The sequence below is a fragment of the Oncorhynchus clarkii genome, chromosome 20 (genome assembly GCF_045791955.1).
Source record: "Oncorhynchus clarkii lewisi isolate Uvic-CL-2024 chromosome 20, UVic_Ocla_1.0, whole genome shotgun sequence".
Lineage (NCBI taxonomy): Eukaryota > Metazoa > Chordata > Actinopteri > Salmoniformes > Salmonidae > Oncorhynchus > Oncorhynchus clarkii.
Window position 1 is genome coordinate 75,236,190 of NC_092166.1, and position 22,119 is coordinate 75,258,308.

At 41.3% G+C, this 22,119-nt stretch overlaps 1 protein-coding gene across 1 annotated transcript in view; it reads left to right on the top strand.

The window, feature by feature from the left end:
- Window positions 1-22,119, top strand: part of LOC139375688 (inactive heparanase-2-like) — a 261,838-nt gene that overhangs the window by 193,170 nt on the left and 46,549 nt on the right. Inside the window, exons 6-8 of the mRNA XM_071117496.1 lie at window positions 4,073-4,120; window positions 16,500-16,593; window positions 20,858-20,964. Coding sequence (XP_070973597.1) covers window positions 4,073-4,120; window positions 16,500-16,593; window positions 20,858-20,964 — 249 coding nt within the window. The remainder of the gene's footprint in view (window positions 1-4,072; window positions 4,121-16,499; window positions 16,594-20,857; window positions 20,965-22,119) is intronic.

The following is a 22,119-nucleotide window of genomic DNA, read 5'->3' on the forward strand; positions in this document are numbered from 1 at the left end:
TTTGATGTAAATGTTTCGGCAAAATCTTTTCTGTAGAAACACATCAACAGAGTATATAACAGTAATGTTAGCAATCCTCTCACTATAGCATGTAACAGCTGAGAGGATGGTTTAGAGAACGTCTTAATAGGAATTAGTAGGAAGATGCTGTAGGACAAAACATCCTGTGTGAAATGGTCTTCCAAGACTTTCTGAAAATCAAACTCATCAACTAAACCCCAAAACAGACTGTATTTCAAAATAACAATCATTTCATACCTTGATTACATTGAGACACGATCACCTAAATGTTTTAATTTGTGGGAATACTTGGGAACAGATTTCCTAAATTACAGTTTTTTTCCAACTGCTTACACACATTTTCAAAACTGTCTCCTTTTTTTCAAAACTCTACACACAATTCCCAAAACTGCACACACAAAATGCAAAATGCCTCACATCTCCTTCAAAATGTAACACTGCATTCAAAATGCCATAAACACGTCAGAATGAAGCATTTGCATCAAATGGCAAACACTGCTTTCATAATAGTACATTTTAGGATATACCATGTAAACACTGTTGTTCTAAATCTAAAGCTCTTTGGTCTTTCATAGGCTTATATCTATATTTCAATACAATGTTCTACAGTGAAAGTAATCTGCTGAGAGGGGTAACAAGTACACTGTAAACACCAATACAATGTTCTACAGTGAAAGTAATCTGCTGAGAGGGGTAACAAGTACACTGTAAACACCAATACAATGTTCTACAGTGAAAGTAATCTGCTGAGAGGGGTAACAAGTACACTGTAAACACCAATACAATGTTCTACAGTGAAAGTAATCTGCTGAGAGGGGTAACAAGTACACTGTAAACACCAATACAATGTTCTACAGTGAAAGTAATCTGCTGAGAGGGGTAACAAGTACACTGTAAACACCAATACAATGTTCTACAGTGAAAGTAATCTGCTGAGAGGGGTAACAAGTACACTGTAAACACCAATACAATGTTCTACAGTGAAAGTAATCTGCTGAGAGGGGTAACAAGTACACTGTAAACACCAATGTAATGTAGAAACAGAAAATATTTATTAGGCCAAACATTACTGTTGTATACAGTAGCATACAACAAAACCATAAACATATGTAAACCAAAAGTATATTCTTTAGAATACAGTAAAGATCACAGTTGTGTGTGTGGGGTGGGGGGGGGGGCAGTCACCAGTGCTAAGCTACCCTTCATCTCTTCTCCGGCCTGGGTCTGGCCACAATACTTCGTCCACATCACAAGATACGTTTTCTCTTGCCAAACATCGAGGAAAGTATCTCCCAGCATGGCGTATCCAACCTTGGACAGAGGCAACCTCTATGTCCCCACATGGAGGGAAGTATCTCCTAGCATGGCGTATCCAACCTTGGACAGAGGCAACCTCTATGTCCCCACATGGAGGGAAGTATCTCCTAGCATGGCGTATCCAACCTTGGACAGAGGCAACCTCTATGTCTCCACATGCGTCCTCCATTGCCTGGAGAAGCGGCATGCGGGCATAGGGTTGGCGATCATACACTTTCCAGCGCCGGGCTGAGAAGAATTCCTCTATGGGGTTTAGAAAAGGTGAATATGGGGGTAGGTACAAAACTACAAATTATGGATGGGTGGCAAACCGGTTTTGGACCAGAACAGCCCGGTGAAAACTAACATTGTCCCATACAACCACAAATCTAGCAGGCTCCTGATCTGGATCAGGGACAAGCATTGTGTAAATTGCATCCAGAAAATTGAGCATATGGCCGGTGTTGTACGGACCCAGTGTGGCATTGTGATGGAAGACCCCATTTTGAGTGATGGCAGCACACATAGTTATACTACCCCCACGCTGTCCAGGGACATTGGTAATTGCCCTCTGTCCTATTACATTTCTTCATCGGCGCCTGGTTTTGGTGAGGTTGAAGCCAACCTCATCCACATAAATAAATTCATGGTGAATTACATGGGCATCCAGCTCCAATACTCTCTGTAACAGACAAAAGGATATATAGATGAGTAAATATGGTATGTCTGAAGTACTGGAAGTAGTTGCATACATACCTCTACAAAGTCATGTCGCATATTCTTGACTGTCAGAGTTTCTCTCAAATGGCACCTTGTAAAGTTGTTTCATCGTCACTCGGTGCCGTTGGAGGATGCGTTGTATGGTCGACAGGCTTACAGCATTGATGCTGTTAAATATGGTGTCATTCTTCAAGATATGCTCTCTTATCTCTCCAGTCCTAATTGCATTGTTGGCCAAAACCATATTTATAATTGCAGTCTCTTGTACATCTGTAAACAAGCGTCCTCGTCCTCCATGATGTCTTTGCCTTTCCACTCTGTACAGAATTCAAACACAGTATGTGTTCAGCATAGGAACTGTAAACAATGTACAAAAAAATGTAGTACAGCATGATAACCAACCTCATTCATTCAATGCAGTGCAGTAAATGGATGGCTTAGAGTTACAAATGTTTATGCAATACTATGCAGTCATACGTATTTTACAGTACATTACTGTAATGCTAAAATAGTCATTAGATAGTTGCATACCTGTTCTCATTTCTGAAGGTTCAAATTATGGATGCCACTGTAAATCGACTCAAGTTGGGCTCGACTCTCAGTCCAGCCTCTCTCATGGTCAAACCATGGTTGATCACATGATCAACAAGTGTTGCCCTAATCTCATCAGAGATGGCTCTCCTTCCTTCTCTTCTTTGCCCTCGTCCTCTTCTTCCTCTTCCTCTCCCTCCTACTCCTCTTGCTCTCTGTCCATTGTTGGCCTCCATTGTTCAAAACAGGTAATCTGACCTATGACCTATTTATAGGCCTATACTACAGTAAAGCAGTGATTGGTTAGTGATCAGTTAAGCTATTAGTGTTTGCACATGTTTGCACATGTGAGAAGTGTGTGTGGTGAATAAGTGTAGCATTTTGATTGGTTGTGTTTGGAAAAGGAAAGCAAGTCCCTTCCTGTTAGATTTTTGTGTTTTAGGTAGAGAATTGTGTGTAGTGTTTTGAAAAAAGTGTTTTATGCAAGTGACAACTGAGTCAAAGGCTGAGAAATAGCTTATGGTTTTGGATATTTGGTGTGCAGTTTTGCACATTAAGTGAGAGGTTTCAAAAATTGTGTGACATGAAAAGATTTTGTGTGTAAGCAGTTGGAAAAAACTGTAAACTATTTGTTTGCTGAATTCCTGAATGTCTTTAGACAAAAAAAAAAATAGTTTTTGCAGGAGGTACAGGCAGGTCCTCCTCTACCGGCTCCTCTCCCTCCTCCTCCTCTCCCTCCTCCTCCTCTCCCTTCTCCTCCTCTCCCTCCTCCTCCTCTCCCTTCTCCCCCTCTCCCTTCTCCTCCTCTCCCTTCTCCTCCTCTCCCTCCTCCTCTCCCTTCTCCTCCTCTCCCTTCTCCTCCTCTCCCTCCTCCTCCTCTCCCTCCTCCTCCTCTCCCTTCTCCTTTCCCCCGTTTTTTCCTCTAGTCTGTCTCTGTCTCATGGTCAGGTGTGTGCGTGTGTGCGCGTGTGTGTGCGTGTGTGTGCGTGTGTGTGTGCGTGTGTGTGTGTGTGTGTGTGTGTGTGTGTGTGTGTGTGTCTGCCACACATGTTTGTTTAGAAACAGAGGCTAAGTGAACGGAGATAACATCAGTGTCAGATAAAAGATGTAACCAAGACTAAATATCTTTAACTGGTGAGAGTCGTGCCTTTCTGACAAGCTGTTTAGATAGAAGGATCTAGACATGCCAGAAAGACTCTCAGACCCAAATAAGGAGAGTTTCAGGTTGAGATTAACCGGTCCACATGTCTTGTTTATGTTGTGACTCCTTGGCTCAAACAGTTAGAAATACACACACACACACACACACACACACACACACACACACACACACACACACACACACACACACACACACACACACACACACACACACACACAGCCTGGTTAGGAGGCACATATATATATGAGACTTGTCAAAAGTCATTTTGTGTGTCATTCCAAAATGTTGTGCTGCTATTTCAGTGGTGTTTTCAGAATTAGCTGATCTCTCTTGTGTTTTCAGGTTCATGAAGAACGCTGGTTCTGTTGTGGACGCTGTAACGTGGCAACAGTAGGTATTTTACCCCCTTTTCTATCCTATATCTGCATACCTATATCACTTAGCTTCAAACACACATTCCCTATTTATTAATAACAACAACAACAATAATAATAACAACAATAATAGCAACAATAATAACAATAATAATAACAACAACAACAATAACGATAATAATAATAACAATAATAACATCAACAATACCAACAACAATAATAACAATAATAATAATAACAGCAATACTAATTATAATAATAATAACAATAATAACAACAACAATAATAACAACAATAACAATATTAACACGAATAATAATAATAATATTAACAGCAACAACAACAATAATAATAATAATAATAATAATAATACTAACAACAACAACAACAACAACACCATCAACAATAATAACAATAACAATAATAATAATAATAGTAATATGAACAACAGTAATATTTCTAATAATAATAACAATAACTATAACAATAATAATAATAATAATAATATAAAAAATTGTGGGAAATAATGATAATAAGAATAACAATAATAAAAATAATATTAATAATAACAACAACAACAACAACATCAACAATAATAATACTAATGACAACAACAACAACAATAAATATAAGAATAAGAATAATAACAACAACATTAATAAGAATAATAATAATAATAATATTAATAGAAAAGTTGTCATTAGAAAGGGTTCCAGTCAAGCTATTTTCAAGGTAGAATGTTTCAATGACTTTTACAAAATACAAGCAATAGTGAGAACCAGCTGCTGAACGAATGATATGGGGACATCTCCCTATCCTCGACTCCTCCGTCCTCTCTCCTCCGTGACCCAGAAACCGATAAGTGGTCGAGTGGTCGAGGAGAGTGTCAATTAGTTAGTAGGCGAACGGAGGAATGTCCTCGCCTCCTTGATAGCCTCCTCGATAGCCTCCTCGATAGCCTCCTCCCGCTGATGAAACACAGAAGTATCCTAGCTGAGTACTTGCACAGAAGTTTTGAGATCTCCCACAGCATGACTAGCTAAATTATTTTTTTACTACATTACAGATTTCATTTGGGATTCCACCCCTTTAAACATCATTTGCATGATGATTCACAATGGAAGAGAGTCTCGTTAAATACAAGCGCATTTGTTTCCACATTGCCTCTCCTCCCCTTCTCTCCTTGGTTATCTTTGAAAGTGAAGAGAGGATGGAGGACAGAGGAGTTGAGCAAACCAATCTCCCATGGTTTTGGATTGGTATTTCTCTCTCTCTCTCTCTCTCTCTCTCTCTCTCTCTCTCTCTCTCTCTCTCTCTCTCTCTCTCTCTCTCTCTCTCTCTCTGTCAGAATGAAATAGTATGTGCTGTAGTTTCAAAATAAGGGAATACCGCTGTTTCGTGCAAGGTATTCACATATTTATCTCATTATCACGCACGCACACACACACACACACACACACACACACACACACACACACACACACACACACTGCAAGAGCAGGGCCTTGTTAAGGCCAAGGTCAGGCTAGTTAAGGGAAGGGGAAGGGGAAGGTTTAGTACAACACCACCCACACTGGTAAAGGCAAACCATATGCTTTCACACGCACACACACACGCACACACGCGCACACACACGCACACACACACACACACACACACACACACACACACACACACACACACACACACACACACACACACACACACACACACACACACACACACACACACTGCCAATTATCCTCTTTACACCACATGACTAGGTTTCTTCCACTGAGCTAAAGACTTAATTTGTTCCTGCCAGACAGACTGCTTGACAGGCTGACCTCTGTAAACCAACTTTAACCAATACAAGCCCTGAAAAGATGCCACCCTGAACAACAGTGCAATAGGCTTGCTTGATGGCTAAGACTTGAAGACTTGTTTTAGATGCTGAAGGGATTTTGTCTTGTGTTTCTCTAAAGAGATAAAGTTGCACCAATCCATCCATAACAGCAGTGCCTCCTATTATATTATGCATATTTGATACAGTTTACACATTGGAGTAATTTAGCATGTAACAGCATGCTATATGTAAAGAACACAGACCACGTGGTACACCAAACCATACGCTAAATCCTATCTGTGACCAGATAGTTCACCACACCTGTTATCTTCCTCTGTCTGGCTCTGTGGGGGAGCTCAGGTTAGAGATATAACACTTATCATCCACACCTCTTAAACACAGACATGTACATACAGACATGTACACACACACACACACACACACACACACACACACACACACACACACACACACCTATACAGACCTACCTTCCCAAATTTATGCTAACTTACTCCTCTCTACAGTACATGTTCAATATTGTCTTTCTCCTGTTCCTCCAGTACTGTTCTGTCTTCATCCTCATAGTGTGGTTGTGTTTTGTCTTCATCCTCATAGTGTGGTTGTGTTTTGTCTTCATCCTCATAGTGTGGTTGTGTTTTGTCTTCATCCTCATAGTGTGGTTGTGTTCTGTCTTCATCCTCACAGTGTGGTTATGTTCTGTCTGAGTGGGAGTATTGCTCTATTAATAGGAGCATAAAGATTGTATAGAAGACTGGACACTCAGCGGGGGGACTGAGGTTATTTACAGCTAACTGGAGATAACAGAGAGCTGCGAGAGGAAAGAAAGAGCAGGAGGGTGATGGAGATTAGCGTTGCTCTCCACACTTTATTCACTGTCTCGCTGGACTCGTAAATCACAGGGGCCCATTTCCCTGAAGGGACACGTTTTATTCAGTGGTAGAGCTAAGATCCTCACAAGCACATGCCCGGCATGATCATACACACACACACACACACACACACACACACACACACACACACACACACACACACACACACACACACACACACACACACACACACACACGAGCGCACTCTTTGTATCTTGTCTCCCTTTCTCTCTCCTTCTTTATCTCTCTCACTTGCCTCATTTTCTGTCTCTTTGTTCTCCCTCCCTTCTTATCTTGTAACTTTCTTTCTCTTCTCTCTGACATCTTAAAACCTCAAATCTGGTATTTATCTACATCTCAACTATTCCTCTACATAAATCCTACTCTGCTCTACTGCTCTGAGACTGGCACGTCAGAGAGAGAACCAGTGTACAGGGGAGACAGAGAGGGGGGGGAGGGAGAGGGGGGAGGAGAAAAAGTGAGAGAGATGGGGGAGAGCAAGGGGGGAGAAAGAGAGATAGAGGGGAAGAGAGAGAGGGGAAGAGAGAGAGGGGAAGAGAGAGGGGAAGAGAGAGAGAGAGAGAGGGAGAGAGGGAGAGAGGGAGAGAGGGAGAGAGGGAGAGAGGGGGAGAGGGGGAGAGGGAGAGAGAGGGAGAGAGGGAGAGAGGGAGAGAGGGGGAGAGGGGGAGGGAGAGAGAGGGAGAGGGAGGGAGAGGGAGGGAGAGGGAGAGGAAACATGGATATGCCGTTAGGAGACATCCCAGAAGTAACCAGAATTGTTTAACTATTTTTTAGAATACATTAATGGTAAAATAATAAGCACACACAGGATGTTTAAGGAAATGTATTGATTGTATTCTAAAACAATTCAACTGTACATCAACAAGACATGGTACATCTGAGGCCAGGAAGCCCATTGTTGGGCCAGCAGAGAGAGGGGTTCGGCTGTAAAGGGTATTTAGTGAGGATGAAACATGGTTGAGGAAACAACCGAGACAGCTCGGTCTCAGGAAAGGCCCAAAATCTGTATCTTTAAACTCTGATGTAAGTTCACCTTGAATAACCTTTCTAATCATTATAGCCGCTACATTCTTAGAAAAAAAGGGTTCCAAGAGGGTTCTTCGCTTCCCCATAGATGAGTTAAAGAGGTTCTTCACTTCCCCATAGATGAGTAAAAGAGGTTATTCGCTTCCCCATAGGTGCGTTAAAGAGGTTCTTCGCTTCCCCATAGGTGCGTTAAAGAGGTTCTTCGCTTCCCCATAGATGAGTTAAAGAGGTTCTTCGCTTGTTCCCATAGATGAGTTAAAGAGGTTCTTCACTTCCCCATAGGTGAGTTAAAGAGGTTCTTCACTTGTTCCCATAGATGAGTGTTCCCATAGATGAACGTACTTTGGTGCGAAAAGTGCAAATCAATCCCAGAACAACATTAAAGGACCCTGTGAAGATGCTGGAAGAAACAAGTACAAAAGTATCTATATCCACAGTAAAACAAGTTTTATATCGACATAACCTGAAAGGCCGCTCAGCAAGGAAGAAGCCACTTCTCCAAAACCGACATAAAAAAGCCAGACTACGGTTTGCAACTGCACATGAGGACAAAGATCGTACTTTTTGGAGAAATGTCCTCTGGTCTGATGAAACAATAATAGAACTGTTTGACCATAATGACCATCGTTATGTTAGGAGGAAAAAGGGGGAGGCTTGCAAGCCGAAGAACACCATCCCAACCGTGAAGCACGGGGGGTGGCAGCATCATGTTGTGGGGGTGCTTTGCTGCAGGAGGGACTGGTGCACTTCACAAAATAGATGGCATCATGAGGACGGAAAATTATGAGGTTATATTGAAGCAACATCTCAAGAAATCAGTCAGGAAGTTAAAGCTTGTTCGCAAATGGGTCTTCCAAATGGACAATGACACCAAGCATACTTCCAAAGTTGTGTCAAAATGGCTTAAGGACAACAAAGTCAAGGTATTGGAGTGTCCAGCACAAAGCTCTGACCTCAATCCTATAGAAAATGTGTGGGCAGAACTGAAGAAGTGTGTGTGAGTGCGAGCAAGGAGGCCTACAAACCTGACTCAGTTACACCAGCTCTGTCAGGAAGAATGGGCCAAAATTCACCCAACTTATTGTGGAAAGCTTGTGGAAGGCTACCTGAAATGTTTGACCCATTTAAACAATTTAAAGGCAATGCTAGCAAATGCTAATTGAGTGTATGTAAACTTCTGACCCACTGGAAATGTGATGAAAGAAATAAAAGCTGAAATAAATAATTATGTCTACTATTATTCCCACAATTCCCATTCTTAAAATGAAGTGGTGATCCTAACTGACCTAAGACAGGGAATTTTTATTGGATTAAATGTCAGGAATTGTGAAAAACTGAGTTTAAATGTATTTGTCTAAGGTGTATGTAAACTTCAGACTTCAACTGTATATATTAATGTATTGAAACTGCACAGCAATGTATTCATGCATTATCTAAACTGCACAGCTATATATTAATACATTATCTAAACTGCACAGCTATACATTAATGCATTATCTAAACTGCACAGCTATATATTAATGCATTATCTAAACTGCACAGCTATATATTAATACATTATCTAAACTGCACAGCTATACAATAATGCATTATCTAAACTGCACAGCTATATATTAATGCATTATCTAAACTGCACAGCTATATATGAATGCATTATCTAAACTGCACAGCTATACATGAATGCATTATCTAAATTGCACAGCTATATATTAATGCATTATCTAAACTGCACAGCTATATATTAATGCATTATCTAAACTGCACAGCTATATATTTATGCATTATCTAATCTGGACAGCTATACATTAATGCATTATCTAAACTGCACAGCTATATATTAATGCATTATCTAAACTGCACAGCTATATATTAATACATTATCTAAACTGCACAGCTATACAATAATGCATTATCTAAACTGCACAGCTATACATTAATGCATTATCTAAACGGCACAGCTATATATTAATGCATTATCTAAACTGCGTCCGTGAATCCACCATAGAAATAGAAAGAATATAAGCTCCAGTAATATGGAGCCTACATATTAAAGCAATGGGCCAGTTTGTGTTGCATGGCCCGGTGCCCCGGGTGGGTGGAGATTTTTCTTTAGGTCAATGGAATGGTCAAAAATAAGCAAACCCTGCACACCCGGGGAACCGGGCAATGCAATTTGCATAAAAGTTTAGTGGTCTAAACCATTCATCTTGTGGCGACAGTGGGAGTGGGTTTCTAAAATGCAATCACATCACGCAATTTGAACATTTATAAAATGGCCATATATAATTATAATGCAGACGAGCTAAAAAAAACATCAAAATTTGACAAATTATAAGAAGGATTATGATCATTTGCTGGTAAAATAAAAGAGCCGGTGCAAAAACATTAGTTTACACCCCCTATTTTAATTGCTCCATGGCTCAGGCAGCCATGTGTAGGCAGCCAAGTGTAGGCAGCCAAGTGTGTAGGCAGCCGTGTGTAGGCAGCCGTGTGTAGGCAGCCAAGTGTAGGCAGCCGTGTGTAAGCAGCCGTGTGTAGGCATCCGTGTGTAGGCAGCCAAGTGTGTAGGCAGCCAAGTGTAGGCAGCCAAGTGTGTAGGCAGCCGTGTGTAGGCAGCCGTGTGTAGGCAGCCAAGTGTGTAGGCAGCCGTGTTTAGGCAGCCGTGTGTAGGCAGCCAAGTGTAGGCAGCCGTGTGTAGGCAGCCGTGTGTAGCCAGCCGTGTGTAGGCAGCCGTGTGTAGGCAGCCAAGTGTGTAGGCAGCCAAGTGTGTAGGCAGCCGTGTGTAGGCAGCCGTGTGTAGGCAGCCGTGTGTAGGCAGCCAAGTGTAGGCAGCCGTGTGTAAGCAGCCAAGTGTAGGCATCCGTGTGTAGGCATCCGTGTGTAGGCAGCCGTGTGTAGGCAGCCAAGTGTAGGCAGCCGTGTGTAGGCAGCCAAGTGTAGGCAGCCAAGTGTAGGCAGCCGTGTGTAGGCAGCCGTGTGTAGGCAGCCAAGTGTGTAGGCAGCCAAGTTTAGGCAGCCGTGTGTAGGCAGCCGTGTGTAGGCAGCCGTGTGTAGGCAGCCAAGTGTAGGCAGCCGTGTGTAGGCAGCCAAGTGTAGGCCGCCGTGTGTAGGCAGCCGAGTGTAGGCAGCCGTGTGTAGGCAGCCGTGTGTAGGCAGCCGTGTGTAGGCAGCCGTGTGTAGGCAGCCGTGTGTAGGCAGCCGTGTGTAGGCAGCCAAGTGTAGGCAGCCAAGTGTAGGCAGCCGTGTGTAGGCTTCGGCAAAAAACTGAAGCCAGTGACGGAAGAGGTAGAGCGACACCCCATTCACTGCTTTTTTTCTGGTTTCATCTAAGTCATTGAACTAACTGGAACAGACCCCGCTGCTATTACATTGGTGTCCAATTTTTTTCCTTCCTCTTCTGCTTCTGTCATTCGTTTCCTGCCTGAGTGAGCTGTCTTCCTTTATCCACCATCTTTGCTGTAACCAAAGATGATCTATTATGTTGCTCAGCTCAGTAACGACTTGTGAACTTTGCAGGTGTTGCTGATTAATACCATTCAAATCAAACCCTGAAATGAAACAAGGGGGAAATAATATACAATCATTTCATACGAAAAGACACGTCATTGGCATGAATTCGCACAAAGCGGGCAGTTCGGTTTTGTCAAGCCCAAATATATCATACTTGACAAAAATGTTGACTTATTATAAACTGGGTGAGTCGAGCCCTGAATGCTGATTGGCTGTCAGCTGTGGTATATTAGACTGTATAGCATGGGTATGACAAAACATTCATTTTTACTGCTCTAATTACATTGGTAACCAGTTTATAATAGCAATAGCGTACCTCGGGGGTTTTTGGTATATGGCCAATATACCATGGCTAAAGGCTGTGACCAGGGACTCCGCATTGCGTCGTGCTTATTAAGAACAGCCCTTAGCTGTGGTATTGGCCATATACCACACCTCCTCTGGCCGTATTGCTTAATTGACTTACACCTTTGTGCTGAATCATGGGTAAGCTCTGGCCATTGTTTTTCAGCTCAAAAAAGTGGATTTCTACTGGTGTAGGCATTTAAATGTTATGCTGCACAAATATTTGTTTGTGGTGTTTGATGTATTGCTGGGTTATTGTCTTGCTGGAAGAGATCGACTTGCAGCCAAGTTTCAGCCTCCTGACAGAGGCAGCCAGGTTTTGGGCTAAAAGGTTGTGGTACTGAGTGAAGTTCATTATGCCTTTAACCTTAATAAGGGCCCCAGGACCAGTGGAAGCAAAATAGCCCAATAACAGCCCAATAACAGCCCAATAACAGCCCAATAATAGCCCAATAATAGCCCAATAATAGCCCAATAATAGCCCAATAATAGCCCAATAGCCCAATCAAAGATCCACCACCATATTTTACAGTAGGTATGGGGTTCTTTATTTTATTGTATTTTTTATTTTTTTTATTGTTTATTCAGGGGAGCCCAATTGAGACCAGGGTCTCATTCTCAATGTTGACCTGAGAACAAACAATTCACAAATCAACATGATAATTCAATATAACAGCAAGAAATATAGATGCAAAATACAACAGACTAATGTACATTTCAACATCACAAAATAATATTTCAATCCACCAAAACACCAGTGAAGTCATTCATCATCAGCGTTCTAAACTGCTCTATTGATACCAAGAACTCAACATGTAAAATTAAATCAAATGTTATTTGTAACGTTCGCTGAATACAACAGGTAGACCCTACAGTGAAATGCTTACCTACAAGCCCTTAACCAATAATGCAGTTTTAAGAAAAATACCTAAAGAAAAATAAAAAATAAAAGTAAATATTAATTAAAGAGCAGCAGTAAAATAACAGTTGCGAGGCTATATACGGGGAAATCGGTACAGAGTCAATGTGCGGGGGCACCGGTTAGTCGAGGTAATTGAGGTAATATAGTAGGTAGAGTTATTAAAGTGACTTATACATAGATAATAACAGAGGGTAGCAGCAGCGTAAAAGAGTAGGGGGGCAAATAGTCTGGGTAGCCATTTGATTAGCTGTTCAGCAGTCTTATGGCTTGGGGGTAGAAACTGTTTAGAAGCCTTTGGGCCTAGACTTAGTGCTCCGGTACTGCTTGTCGTGCGGTAGCAGAGAGAACAGTCTATGACTGGGGTGGCTGTAGTCTTTGACAATTTTTTGGGCTTTCCTCTATCACCACCTGGTATAGAGGTCCTGGATGGTAGGAAGCTTGGCCCCAGTGATGTACTGGGCCATACGCACCACCCTCTGTAGTTGCCATACCAGGCAGTGACGCAATCAGTCAGGATTCTCTCGATGGTGCAGCTGTAGAACCTTTTGAGGATCTGAGGACCCATGCCAAATCTTTTCAGTCTCCCGAGGGGGGAATAGGTTTTGTCGTGCCCGCTTCACAACTGTCATGGTGTGCTTGGACCATGTTAGTTTGTTGGTGATGTGGACGCCAAGGAACTTGAAGCTCTCAACCTGCTCCACTACAGCCCCGTCGATGAGAATGGGGGCGTCCTCGGTCCTCCTCAGTCCTCCAATCATCTCCTTAGTCTTGATCACGTTGAGCGAGAAGTTGTTGTCCTGGCACCACACTGCCAGGTCTCTGACCTCCTCCCTATATGCTGTCTCATCGTTGTTGGTGATCAGGCCTACCACTGTTGTGTCATCGGCAAACTTAATGATGGTGTTGGAGTCGTGCCTGACCATGCTGTCCTGAGTGAACAGTGAATACAGGAGGGGACTGAGCACGCACCCCAGAGGGGCCCTCTTGTTGAGGATCAGCATGGCGTAAGGAGGATTGTAAATTATTCCAAACATGGGGGGGTATTAAAACTAAAGGCTGGTTTACCTAGGTTGGTAGAGACACGAGGGACCTTAAGAGTTAACCCTGTGAGGTGGTTTGGTGCGTCGTATTTTTATACTTTAACAGAAAAGTGAAATATGTTGGAAGCTTGTGCAGCGGAGATTTGTAAACAAAAATTGAGAAATTAAGTGATCTAGAGGAATTAAGAGAGTTCCAGTCAACCTTCTGATAAAGGATCCAGGGATGAGTATTAAACCTGTCACCTGTGATAAAGCAAATCGCTCTATGGTACACAGTATCCAAGGGTTTTAGAGTAGTGGCTGCTGCATTCTGATAAATGGTTTCACCATAATCAAGAGATGGCAGGACAGTTGCCTGTACAACCTGCTTCCTGCTGTTAATAGAGATCTATTTCTATAAAATAACCCTACTTTACATCTCAGCTTCTTAGCTAGCTCATCCGTATGCTTTTCAAACATACATTTCTTGTCAATCCATAAGCCCAGATATTTATAGGCTAGAACCTGCACAATCAGATAACTCATCCAATGCATAAATATGTAAACCCCCTGAAATATTTGTACAAGAATTAGATAACAACATACATTTAGTTTTTCTAGCGTTAAGTACCAATTTTAAATCAACAAGGGCTTTCTGCAAGGCAGCACAATCAGATTTCAGCTCCAACATAGCCTGGTCAGCTGTAGGGGTATTAGCATACATAAAAGTGTCCTCTGCATACAAATGAACTTTACAGGTTTTTGCAGATAGACCAATATTATTTATATAAGTAGTAAAAAGGACAGGTCCCAAAATCGACCCCTGCGAGACACCTTTAGTAATATTGAAATAACTTGACTTGACACCATTAGAACGCACACATTGTGTCCTGTTTGACAGATACAGTAGTTCCCAAACCACATGCAACACGCCTGGTCGATGCCCATTTCAGACAACCTTTGAAGGAATAAGGGATGGTCGAAAGCATCAAAGGCCTTGGATCTATAAATATGTCAGCACAGTGATTCTTATGATCTAAGTCATAAAGTTATATAAGTCAGTTCTAGGTCAGTTTATCTAGGTCAGAAGGATCCCCGCCTTTGTGAAGGGGGAGGACATCCATCGCCTTCCAGATCTTAGAGATAGCACCATAAGCAATTGTTTAGAAAATGAAAAATGTGTGTGAAAGGTTCTACAATCAAGAGGGCAGGAAGCTGCAGTAAAAAGGGATCAACGAAATAAGCGCCTGTGGATTTTTTTAGTAGATCGGGTACTTAGTACATCATTAACATAAGTCTCTAAGCCCTGTCTCAGGAGGAGGGGAGGGTTCTACTAAGCTACATGGAATTGTTTGAAGTATTTACAGTACCAGTCAAAAGTTTGGACACACCGACTCATTCAAGGGTATGTCTTTATTTTTACTATTTTCTACACTGTAGAATAATAGTGAAGACATCAAAACTATGAAATAACACACATGGAATCATGTACTGTAGTAACCAAAAAAGTCCAAATATCAAAATGTATATTTAGATTATAAATTCTTCATAGTAGCCACCCTGACAGCTTTGCACACTCTTGGCATTCTCTCAACCAGCTTCACGAGGAATGCTTTTCCAACAGTCTTGAAGGAGTTCCCACATATGCTGAGCACTTCATGGCTGCTTTTCTTTCACTCTGTGGTCCAACTCATCCCAAACCATCTCAATTGGGTTGAGGTCGAGTGATTGTGGAGGCCAGGTCAGCTGATGCACCACAATCACTCTCCTTCTTGCACAGCCTGGAGGTGTGTTTTTGGTCATTTTCCTATTGAAAAACAAATTATAGTCCCACTAAGAGCAAATCAGATGGGATGGCGTGTTTCTGCAGAATGCTGTGGTGGCCATGCTGGTTAAGTGTGCCTTGAATTCTAAATAAATCACTGACAGTGTCACCAGCAAAGCACCCCCACACCATCACACCTCCTCCTCCATGCTTCACGGTGGGAACAATACACGGCGAGATAATCCGTTCACTTACTCCGCGTCTCACAAAGACACGGCCTTCTCAAATAGCCAAGGATCCGTTAGCTATTTGATTTAGAATTTTAGGACCCGTTTAGGTATCCAAGAAATATATTACAAATATCTTTGATGAAACATTGTATTTTGTCTTTATTGCTATTAGCCCATAGAAACACACTGAATAACAGACATACATCATACATCAAACATACATCAAAAGGAAGTGTCTGTCCTCTATCTGAGAGATAGAAGAAAGATCAGGACATTATGATGTTATTTATTTACCAAATGTAACCCTTTTTTTATTCCCACTAAACTACTTCCATATACTTCCATTTGTTTTTTAAACTGGCACAGAGCTACCTTCAGATGAGTCTTGTAAGGCTTCAGACATTTTGTGAGGAGACTGATTTTCAGGATGTCTAATGGTCTGACAAACACAGTCTGGCCACATCTGAAGGCTGATGTTGTGGATTGAGACGCAAATCAGGCAAAACGTTGTTAATTCAGCTGGGGGACATTATAAATGATCTTAGGAATCATTATAAAAGTCTATATCATTTGTGGGAATAACTATCTACATAGCTTACTAACATAGTAAATGTTAAATGTTAATATTAAATAATTGTGAGAATTGTGAGAATGAGATGAATATACTTTCTGATAAGTGTAAACTCTGTTTAATGTGCAAAGTGTAGTAATGTAGTGAGGGCATTTAGCATCAGATGAAAAAAAGTATAATGTATACAACCTAACCATGATGTCACAAAAGACGCCCTGCGCATTTATCAGAAGTCACCTGTATTCTGTGTTTGTTTTTGTTGTGTCTGTAGTTACTACATGGATAGCAGAGTGACCAAAGTAGAGGACTTTCTGAAGACTCGCCTGCTGGACACCCTGACCGAACAGATCACTAAAGTACTCAAGGTGAGAGAAAGGCAAGGGTTGAAACAAGGTCTCAGGCAATGTCACTCATCATGTAGGAGTGGTTCAACAAATCACCTCTGTTACACGTGCCTCCGCCAATCACCCGCCCTGCTTCTCCCCTGCTCCCCTGTTGTCTGCTACCTCCCTCCATAGGCCTTACCTCTGTAAGGACACAGTTCTATGGGTCTCAACTGTCAGTTCTAGAGCAGTAACTTCCCTCAGAGAGAAAAAAAAGTCCATAAGAACCTGTCTGTCTGTCTCTGTAGGGTGGGATGGTCGTGCTGTCTGTCTGTCTGTCTGTCTGTCTGTCTGTCTGTCTTTGTAGGATGGGACAGTCTGCCTGTCTGTCTGTCTCTGTAGGGTGGGACGGTCTGTCTGTCTGTCTCTGTAGGGTGGGATGGTCTGTCTGTCTATCTGTCTGTCTGTCTCTGTAGGGTGGGACGGTCGTGTTGTCTGTCTGTCTTTCTGTCTCTGTAGGGTGGGACGGTCGTGCTGTCTGTCTGTCTGTCTCTGTAGGGTGGGACGGTCGTGCTGTCTGTCTGTCTGTCTGTCTGTCTGTCTGTCTGTCTCTGTAGGGTGGGACGGTCTGTCTGTCTGTCTCTGTAGGGTGGGATGGTCTGTCTGTCTATCTGTCTGTCTGTCTCTGTAGGGTGGGACGGTCGTGTTGTCTGTCTGTCTGTCTGTCTCTGTAGGGTGGGACGGTCGTGCTGTCTGTCTGTCTGTCTCTGTAGGGTGGGACGGTCGTGCTGTCTGTCTGTCTGTCTGTCTGTCTGTCTCTGTAGGGTGGGACGGTCTGTCTGTCTGTCTGTAGGGTGGGACGGTCTGTCTGTCTGTCTCTGTAGGGTGGGACGGTCTGTCTGTCTGTCTGTCTCTGTAGGGTGGGTCGGTCTGTCTGTCTGTCTCTGTAGGGTGGGACGGTCTGTCTGTCTGTCTGTCTCTGTAGGGTGGGACGGTCTGTCTGTCTGTCTCTGTAGGGTGGGACGGTCTGTCTGTCTGTCTCTGTAGGGTGGGACGGTCTGTCTGTCTGTCTCTGTAGGGTGGGACGGTCTGTCTGTCTGTCTGTCTCTGTAGGGTGGGACGGTCTGTCTGTCTGTCTCTGTATGGTGGGTTGGTCTGTCTGTCTGTCTCTGTAGGGTGGGACGGTCTGTCTGTCTGTCTCTGTAGGGTGGGACGGTCTGTCTGTCTGTCTCTGTAGGGTGGGACGGTCTGTCTGTCTGTCTCTGTAGGGTGGGTCGGTCTGTCTGTCTGTCTCTGTAGGGTGGGACGGTCTGTCTGTCTGTCTGTCTCTGTAGGGTGGGACGGTCTGTCTGTCTGTCTCTGTAGGGTGGGACGGTCGTGCTCACAATTAATTAAAACTTCTTAGGGCCAGGTGTCCAACGGCACAGGTTTCATACATTCACGTATAACGATTAAATATTCACGTACTTTTTGAAAATCTTCCTCTGATTTCTCATCCAAACGACCCAAGCTATAACATGTAGTGATGATTTGTTAGATAAAATCCTTCTTTATATCCCAAACAGTCTGTTTAGTTGGCGCCATCAATTTGAGTAATCCACTCGTTCAACATGCAGGGAAAGGAAACCCGAAAATCTACCCCTAAACTTTGTTTCAACAAGTCAAAAATACATTTCTATTTACTCCTCAGATACCCTTAAATGTAATCAGACTATAATATTTATTTCTGAAAGAAGTATGTTCATTTGGAAACCGATGTTAGCAGGTGCGCAATGTCTTCATGGCGCGCGCAAACACACATTTTCAAGACATTGCCCCTCTACTAAAACTGATATTCGTTTTCGTTTCGTTTTTGAAGTTTCAAGCGTGAAACCTTGAACATAGACTGCTGACACTCTGTGGAAGCCATAGGAATTACATCCAGGGAGCTAATTGTCAATATGACATTTCTCTTGCATTTCTAAGAGGATGGTCTCTCAACAAAAACAAAAAATCTGGTTGGTTTTTCTTTGGATTTTCTCCTACCATATCTATTGTGTTATATTATCTGACATTATTTTAACGTTTCTACAAACTTAAAATGTTTTCTTTCCAATGGTACCAATTATATGCATATCCTGGCTTCAGGGCCTGAGCAACAGGCAGTTTACTTTGGGCACGTCATTCAGACGGGACGTGGAGAAAAAAGGGGCCTAGCCCTGAGAAGATCTAGTCACAGTCTCTGAGCTGGTAGAAAATACCCAACTCTTCTCCATTGTAAAAGAGAGGGAAGGACCCCCTAAAGCCCATTAAATCAATCAAAGAATGATGTGTGCCCCCTATTGTGTGTGAGTGTGTGCGTACGTGCATCAAAGGTTAATGAAATAGATCATCCAGAATAGAATAAGGAAGAGGACTGAATAAATACTAGGTCAGATCAAATAAAAAAACACGAAAAATAGAAACAAACTAGAATGTATGTTATAGTATATGTTATGTAGAGTATGTATATGTTATAGAGAGTATGTATATATGTATATGTTATAGAGAGTATGTATATATGTATATGTTATATAGAGTATGTATATGTTATATAGAGTATGTATATGTTATATAGAGTATGTATATGCTATATAGAGTATGTATATGTTATATAGAGTATGTATATGTTATATAGAGTATGTATATGTTATATAGAGTATGTATATGTTATATAGAGTATGTATATATGTATATGTTATATAGAGTATGTATATGTTATATAAAGTATGTATATATGTATATGTTATATAGAGTATGTATATGTTATATAGAGTATGTATATGTTATATAGAGTATGTATATGTTATATAGAGTATGTATATGTTATATAGAGTATGTATATGTTATATAGAGTATGTATATGTTATATAGAGTATGTATATGTTATATAGAGTATGTATATGTTATATAGAGTATGTATATGTTATATAGAGTATGTATATATGTATATGTTATATAGAGTATGTATATGTTATATAGAGTATGTATATATGTGTATGTTATATAGAGTATGTATATGTTATAGAGAGTATGTATATATGTATATGTTATATAGAGTATGTATATGTTATATAGAGTATGTATATGTTATATAGAGTATGTATATGTTATATAGAGTATGTATATGTTATATGGAGTATGCATATATGTATATGTTATATAGAGTATGTATATGTTATATAGAGTATGTATATGTTATATAGAGTATGTATATGTTATATAGAGTATGTATATGTTATATAGAGTATGTATATGTTATATAGAGTATGTATATGTTATATAGAGTATGTATATGTTATATAGAGTATGTATATGTTATAGAGAGTATGTATATATGTATATGTTATATAGAGTATGTATATATGTATATGTTATATAGAGTATGTATATGCTATATAGAGTATGTATATATGTATATGTTATATAGAGTATGTATATGTTATATAGAGTATGTATATGTTATATAGAGTATGTATATGTTATATAGAGTATGTATATGTTATATAGAGTATGTATATGTTATATAGAGTATGTATATGTTATATAGAGTATGTATATGTTATATAGAGTATGTATATGTTATATGGAGTATGCATATGCTATATGTGTGTGAGCATGTATGTAAACGTGTGTGAGCAGGCTTGTGGTGTACGTGCTTGTGTGTGTGTGTGCGTGTGTGTCCATTTGCTGCCAGTAGTAATGGTTTGCAGACATGCTAGAGCAGAGAGATATTTTCTGGAAGCTGTTTAGAGCAGAGAGAACAGGTCCTCGGGACAGATATCCATTTACCAGGGTTAGCTGCTGTATCTGGCTCCGGGCCAGCAGGATGGGACTAGTTGGATGAGATCGACTGTCCAGTTCAGCTCAGTTCAGAGGTTCTATTCAATTTCTTTTTTTTTACTAAATGAAATGTTCTGACCTCATGTTGCTGTCATTGAACAAAGGAGATTCTCATTCCTAATTTTTTTCTCTCTCTTTCTTTGATCTCATCCCTGTTTTTCTGTTGTTTCTCCCCATCACTCTCTCTCTCTTTTCTCCATCTCCCCCTCTCTCGCTCTCTTTCCTCTCTCGCTCTCTTTCCTCTCTCTCTCTCTTTCCTCTCTTTCTCTCTTTCCTCTCTCTCTCTCTTTCCTCTCTCTCTCTCTTTCCTCTCTCTCTCTCTCTCTCTCTCTCTCTCTCTCTCTCTCTCTCTCTCTCTCTCTCTCTCTCTCTCTCTCTCTCTCTCTCTCTCTCTCTCTCTCTCTCTCTCTCTCTCTCTCCTTCTCACTATCTCTGTGTCTCTCAGGTAGTGAATAGCCATGCTCCTGGTAAGAAGGTGTGGTTGGGTGGAGTGGGTCCGGCGTGGGCTGGAGGAACCAACAACCTCTCTGATACCTACGCTGCTGGCTTTCTGTAAGTACAATCAATCTATCTATAAATTAATCAATCAAAAACTCTATACATCAATCAAAGTATCATCTCACTCTGGCATTATTCTCACTTTTGTGTGTTTGTATGTTTGTGTGTTTGTGTGTGTGTCAGTGGAGGCATCTTCAGAGGAGGAAGGGGAGAACCAGTGAATTTCATAAAAATAAACATTGTAAAACATTGAAAAAGTAATTATTTTTAGATAAAACTATTCTAAATATATTCACATGTCACCAAATAATTGATTAAAACACACTGTTTTGGTGTAGCTGGAGGACAGCTAGTGTCCGTCCTCCTCTTGGTACATTGACTTCAATACAAAACCTAGGAGGCTCTTGATTCTCACCCCCTTCCATAGACTTACATAGTAATTATGACATTTTCCAGAGGCTGTCCTCCAACATATCAGACCTCCTTGCAGCATGAACTGACATATTGTCCACCCAATCAAAGGATCAGAGAATGAATCAAGTACTGAAAGCATTTTTGCCTGGTCACGTACAGCTGATGTGTTGTTCATTGAAGTTCAAAAGCAAAGGGAAAAGGTGTGAGGAAGAGAGTGCATATATGCAAGAAGGAATACAACGTGGCTGCTATTAAAGTGAACTGTGTTTATGCGTGATCAGAGGTGTATTCATTCCGCTGATTCTGTTGAAAAAGTTTCTTAATTAAACGTGAACAAACGAAACCGGTATAAAAATACCTGAATTTGTCCAATAGGAACTCTTATTTGCAACTGTTGGACTATTGATTACACCCTAAATAAGCTAGATGCAGTCAAGAGTGTGCAAGGCGATATTGAAAATGTCACTGTCTGTCCATGTGTTACTGTCTGTCCATGTGTTACTGTCTGTCATCTCAAATGTTTCTCTCGACCTGTGTGCACGTAAGGTTACGTAAGGCTAGGTTGTAGCAACCTCATGATGGGTATAGGGAACATTAGAGTATCATGTAGTAGACTAATCCTATCACTGTTACATTGAACTGGGTGAATGGAATAAGAATGACAGTCATCCAACATGCTGTAATAGAAATAAGACAAAGCTCATGAAAAATAAAAATGGTACTCCCTCATCATAAACACCACTGACCGCCACTGGGGTGTGTGTGTGTGTGTGTGTGTGTGTGTGTGTGTGTGTG